The following is a 5,554-nucleotide window of genomic DNA, read 5'->3' as shown; positions in this document are numbered from 1 at the left end:
CCTTCTCCACCTCCCCTCACTCATTAATTAATAACTTAATAATTACAGAAGCCCATCCTGCTGCAAGGCCATGAGCGCTCCATCACGCAGATCAAATACAACCGCGAGGGAGACCTGCTGTTCACCGTGGCCAAGGATCCCGTGAGTGCTCCCCCCCCTCACCGCCCCCGCCGTAATTCGTTAGTTTATTATTAATTAATCCGCGCGTTTTTTTTTTTCGCCTCGCAGATCGTCAACGTGTGGTATTCGGTGAACGGCGAGAGGCTGGGCACCTACAACGGGCACACGGGGGCTGTGTGGTGTGTGGATGCCGATTGTATCCTTTTTAAACCCCCCCCCCCAAAAAAAAAAGACCGGTTTAATCCCATATTTTAGCCCGGGATTCATCCCATCAAACTGCCCCTGGGATCCTTCCTGCTGCTTTACCCTTGATCTCTGCACTTCAGCTCTTGAATATTCCATCTATATTTTTATATATTTACTGAATATAGATAGGGAATTTATATATATGGAATTTATATATATATAAAAACTCCATATATATAATTATCTTTGTGTATGTAATATATATTCTTTTATCTATGTAAGTATATGTATTCCATATTTCTGCCTCTGGGATCATTCCTGCCTCTTATTCTGACATACCTTCACTTAAATTATTAAATATTCCATGTGTATTTTTATATATATTGAATTTATATATATATATATAATATATTTATGTTTTATATGCATATATACACATTTATATTTATATATACATTTTAATATAAATTTATAGTTATATATATCCAATTATATATATAAATATATATATTCCATATTTCTGCCTCTGGGATCATTCCTGCCTCTTACTCTGATCTTGATACCTTTACTTAAACTGTTATATTTTCCATATGTATTTTTATATAGATGGAATTATTATGCATATATATATCTATAGAATTTGTACATATCTAAAAATTTATCCATGTCCTTCCCTGACTGGTGCCACCCAGGGGACACAAGGCACGTGCTCACGGGCTCTGCTGACAACAGCTGCCGGCTCTGGGACTGTGAGACAGGTAAAGCCCTTCCCAAAATCCCTGCCTGGCATCTGCAGGGCATCCACAGGGATGGGGCAGCTCCACCATGGAGAGCTGGGGGTGTTCAGCCTGGGGAAGAGACCTCGGAGACCCTTCCAGTGCCTGAAGGGGCTCCAAAGGGAGCTGGAGAGGGACCTGGGACAAGGGATGGAGGGACAGGACAAGGGGGAATGGCTTTAAGCTGGAAAAGGGGAGATCTGGGTGGGAGATTGGGAAGGAATTCTTCCCTGTGAGGGTGGAAGGGGCTGGAATGGATTTCCCAGAGAAGCTGTGGCTGCCCCATCCCTGGAAGTATCCAAGACCAGGCTGGAGCAACCTGGGATAGTGTCAGGTGTCCCTGCAGGCAGAGGGTGGAAAAGGTGATCCATAACGTCCCTTCTGACCCAAAGCACTCTGTTATTCCATGATTAAGCTTGGAAAAGCCCCCCAAAATCCGATGGTCTGTGACTCACAAATGATTCTGTGGATCCCAAGTCAGGGATCCCCTGATCCTCCTGCTGCCCCTGCCACCCCTTCCCCTGTCCCATAACTCCCCCCCAGCCCCCTGAGCCGAGGTCCCTGCCCCCCCAGGGAAGCAGCTGGCCCTGGTGAAGACCAGCAGTGCTGTGAGGACGTGTGGCTTCGACTTTGGGGGGAACATCATCATGTTCTCCACGGACAAGCAGATGGGCTACCAGTGCTTCGTGAGCTTCTTCGACCTGCGGGACCCCGCCCAGATCGGTGAGGGATCCTCCCTGGGGCTGGGGAGGGGCTGGGGGGGGTGTGAAGGGCTGTGCCACCTTTCTGTGTGTCTGTCCCCTCCCTCAGAGAACAACGAGCCCTACATGAAGATCCCCTGCAGCGACTCCAAGATCACCAGCGCCGTGTGGGGCCCGCTCGGGGAGTTCATCATCGCGGGCCACGAGAGTGGGGAGCTCAACCAGTTCAGTGCCAAGGTCAGGGACTGGGGGGGAAGGGGGGAAGGATGGCACAGCGTTCCTGTGGGGTTAAGGGGCAAACTGTAGGAATTTGGGGCTCCAAACAGCAGCTTCATGGAAGGGTAGTTCAAATTTGTGGCTCCCCTGAGCAAGGCGGATGTGCCAACCACCCCCCCGCTCAGGTGGAGTGAGATGATCTTTAAGTTCCCTTCCAACCCACACCATCCCAGGATGCTATTCCATGATCTCCTAAATTGTTTTCAATGAGGAGGTCACCTCCCAGCTCTCTGAATCTGCCTCTTCTCCCCCCAGTCAGGGGAGCAGCTGTCGAACATCAAGGAGCACACCAAGCAAATCAACGACATCCAGACCTCCAGGGACATGACCATGTTCATCACAGCCTCCAAGGACAACACGGCCAAGGTGAGGTTTTTCCATCAGCAGTGGATATTTCCTGGCAGGACCTCTCCTCAGAGCTTATCACAGGGTTTTTTTTCCTCCTCAGGGATTTGAGGAAGTGGAAAGGCAAAGCTCAGTGGGAAAGCTCAGTGAGAAAGGGGAGATGCCACTGTGTGAAATTATCATTCAGGCATTGAAAATGAAATTATTTTGGCATTTCCACAGTATTTTTGGCATTTTCCAGAATATATTGGCAGCTTGCCACCTCTGGAAGGCGACAGGTTTACCTTAGGCCGGTGTTTTGGCATTCTGGGGAAGTACATTTTGGGATTTGAGTGTCCAGGAGTGACTGCACCTGCCCAGGTGAGGCTCAGCAGCTGGATTTGTGTGAGTTAATTAATGAACTCTCTGCCTTTTTGCCTCATAGCTCTTTGACTGCACATCCCTGGAGCACCTGAAGACGTTCCGGACGGAGCGGCCGGTGAACTCCGCCGCCCTCTCCCCCATCTTTGACCACGTAAGGATGAGCTCCCTCAGTGTCACCCTCCTGCTGTGACCCCTGGGTTGTGTCACCAGCGTGAGTGTTCCCAACCCAGCTGAAAACCAGGACTGTGCAATGGGGCTGGGGAATTTTGCTGGCTCTGGCACAGGGAACGAGGCTTTGTGCCCTCTGATTTCCAGCCTCAGTGGTTCTGGGATTCCCCAAAGGCTCTGCTCCCTCCTCCCCCAGCTGCCCCTGAGTGTGGGACAAGCAGCACTGAAGGGTGGTGGCTTCTCTCCTCTGCAGGTCGTGCTTGGTGGTGGGCAGGAGGCCATGGATGTGACCACAACCTCCACCAGGATTGGCAAATTTGAGGCCAGGCAGGTCCTTTCCCTCACCCGGAGCGCTCCTGACAGCTCAGAACGCTGTTCCCGGAGCACCCTGCTCCTGGAGGAGTCCTTGAACATGCAGAGCTTGTTTGAGGAGTCCCTGATTGTGCCCCTTCCAGGCTCCCAGCTCCTTGTGACGGTGTAAAATCTCCTTCCTTCTCCCAGGTTCTTCCACTTGGCTTTTGAGGAAGAGTTTGGCAGAGTGAAGGGTCACTTCGGTCCCATCAACAGCGTCGCGTTTCACCCCGATGGGAAGAGGTGAGGCTCTCTGGGGGTCTTGCAGCGTGTCCCAGCCCAGCCAATCCCACTTTTTAGTTGGGATGTGTCTGGACCTACAGGATCCCTGTGCTGGGAGCAGAACCAGCACCTTAATCCTCCCATTCCAGCCTCCCCTCGGGCCAGCCCGGGGGGTTACTAACACCCTTTTCCACAGTTTGGCTGCCTCACTGATCCTTTCTTTGCCTTGTGACTCCTGTGTTAGTTCCAGGAGGGGGTTGTGAGGCCAGACTTGCCCCTGGTTGCTCCTGCAGCATTCCTGACTGTCCCTTTCCTCCCTGCAGTTACAGCAGTGGAGGTGAGGATGGCTACGTCCGCATCCACTACTTCGATCCCCAGTACTTTGAGTTTGAGTTTGAAGCCTGAAGGAGGATTTCCCTCTCCTCTCCTCCTCCTTTTTCTCCTCCAACCCCTTGCCCAGTCCATCAGCTCTGTCACGGGGCTGTTGTAAGGCCTGGAGTTCTCCTGCTGCATTTTTGGGGGCTGTGTGAAGGTGGGGAAGTGGAAACTCAGCCAGCTCCGAAGGGCAGGAATGGCTTTTGTGGGAAGGCTGCTGGGTTGGCTGCCTGCCTGCCCCGGGGGCTTCCTGCCTGCTGGGCATATTTATACATCAGGGGAGGGAAAAAATTATCAGGAAATAAATAGAAATCTTTTGTAAACACAAGGCAAAGCACCTCTGTGGGGTTTTTTTTAGTTGTTTTTTTTTCCCCAGTTAACCCAAGGACTTTGTTTTCCCGGCTCTGTTGCCAGTGCCTTGCTCCACACCCATGGGCAGACAGACAGTGCTGCTCCTCCTGGGACCTCTGCCCATCCTGGCTTAACTCTTTCCCAGGGAGTGACCCAGAACCTCAGGTCCAGCCCTGAAGTGTGAAGAGGCTGGAAGTGCAGCAGCCAGGAATTGTTTTCCAGCTGACACGCACGCGCCCGGCCCGACCGCTTTGTTTATCTGCTGGGCTGACCCTGGGCCAACTTTCCTCATGGAACAGTTATTTCCTGCTCTAGGAGCTCGTGCTCCTCATCCTTCCCCCCTGTCTCACCCTGCCTGTCAGGAGGGGTGGTTTGTTTCTCTTTCCTTCCACAAATCTGGGTTCAAGGGCAGAATTCCCAGCCCAGCTCTCCCAGCTTGGAGTGCCTGATGCAACAGTGAGGCTGCAGCCTCTGTGCCTTCTGTGGAGAGAATGTTGGTTTAGTGTGAGCTGCTGGTTTTGCTGTGCCTGGCAGGCAGGCAGGTTGATGTCCTGCTCCACAGCCATCCACAAGTGCTGCTGAAATCCCACTGGGAAGGTTTTCCTTCTGCCCCTATGGAAGAGCGGAATGCTGGTGTGGGCTGGGAGAGAGGCTTTACTGAAACAAGCTCAGTCTGGGCAGCCCAGAGGCTGGGAAAGGGGGTCTGTTCCTCCCTCCCGGAGCTGTCTGTGGGGTCTGTGTCCAGCACAGTGCTTCCCACAGGAAGCTCCAGTGTTGCCTTGTCCTGGCATTCCATGGGGCTGAACTGCCCATGCTGCCCTTCATCTCCTGTTCTCCATCCCAGCAGTGGGGTCAGAGAGGGACTGGCTCAGCCTGTTCCCTGTGCTCTCCTTGGCAGGGGCGTTGTTTTCCTCAACCAACCGCTGGATCTCTGCCCAGGCCTCATCCAGGTGCTGGGATGGACGGATCCAACGGAGGAATAAACCTGGGAGAGAAGGGGCTGAGTGTTATTTCAGCCCTGTCAGCGAGGGAAAGGCAGAGCAGCTTCCCCTCAGCCAGCCCAGCTCGGGGCTGAGGATGGATTTTGGGAGGATCCCGCTCACCCTGCCAGAGCTGGATGCTCTGGGGCTCCACAGAGGGCCAGATCACCAGGGTGTTGTGCGAGTAGAGAGGGTTCAGGAGCTTCTGCTGCTCCTCGGGCTGGTTCAGCCAGGCCCAGAGCGAGTGTGTGCTCTCCTTCACCTTGCACAGGCTCCTGTGGGACACGGGGGATGCGTTTCAGTCCCTGCCAGGGCTCTTGGGGTTTGCTGTGACCCAAAC

General features: G+C 52.9%; 2 protein-coding genes across 3 annotated transcripts in view; one reads left to right on the top strand and one right to left on the bottom strand.

Annotated features, from left to right (window-relative positions):
- EIF3I (eukaryotic translation initiation factor 3 subunit I) overlaps nt 1-4,211 on the top strand; it is a 10,020-nt gene extending 5,809 nt beyond the window's left edge. For both annotated transcript variants that reach the window (XM_027661139.1, XM_027661140.1), the window contains exons 2-11: nt 49-141; nt 229-316; nt 999-1,064; nt 1,656-1,805; nt 1,893-2,020; nt 2,315-2,425; nt 2,829-2,918; nt 3,189-3,262; nt 3,437-3,529; nt 3,832-4,211. In XM_027661139.1, coding sequence (XP_027516940.1) covers nt 49-141; nt 229-316; nt 999-1,064; nt 1,656-1,805; nt 1,893-2,020; nt 2,315-2,425; nt 2,829-2,918; nt 3,189-3,262; nt 3,437-3,529; nt 3,832-3,913 — 975 coding nt within the window. In that variant the 3' untranslated portion in view covers nt 3,914-4,211. The remainder of the gene's footprint in view (nt 1-48; nt 142-228; nt 317-998; nt 1,065-1,655; nt 1,806-1,892; nt 2,021-2,314; nt 2,426-2,828; nt 2,919-3,188; nt 3,263-3,436; nt 3,530-3,831) is intronic.
- A 659-nt stretch (nt 4,212-4,870) lies between these two features.
- The window catches only part of LOC113955533 (myotubularin-related protein 9-like), a 3,865-nt gene continuing 3,181 nt past the window's right edge, over nt 4,871-5,554 (bottom strand). The window contains 2 exon segments of the mRNA XM_027661129.1: nt 4,871-5,219; nt 5,338-5,554. The exon segment at nt 5,338-5,554 is cut by the window's right edge and continues 45 nt beyond it. Coding sequence (XP_027516930.1) covers nt 5,056-5,219; nt 5,338-5,554 — 381 coding nt within the window. The 3' untranslated portion in view covers nt 4,871-5,055.

The sequence above is a fragment of the Corapipo altera genome, unplaced genomic scaffold (genome assembly GCF_003945725.1).
Source record: "Corapipo altera isolate COAL_440 unplaced genomic scaffold, ASM394572v1 201, whole genome shotgun sequence".
NCBI classification, from domain to species: Eukaryota; Metazoa; Chordata; class Aves; order Passeriformes; family Pipridae; genus Corapipo; species Corapipo altera.
The sequence above is the reverse complement of the archived record's forward strand: the minus strand, read 5'-3'. Positions and strand labels throughout refer to the sequence as shown.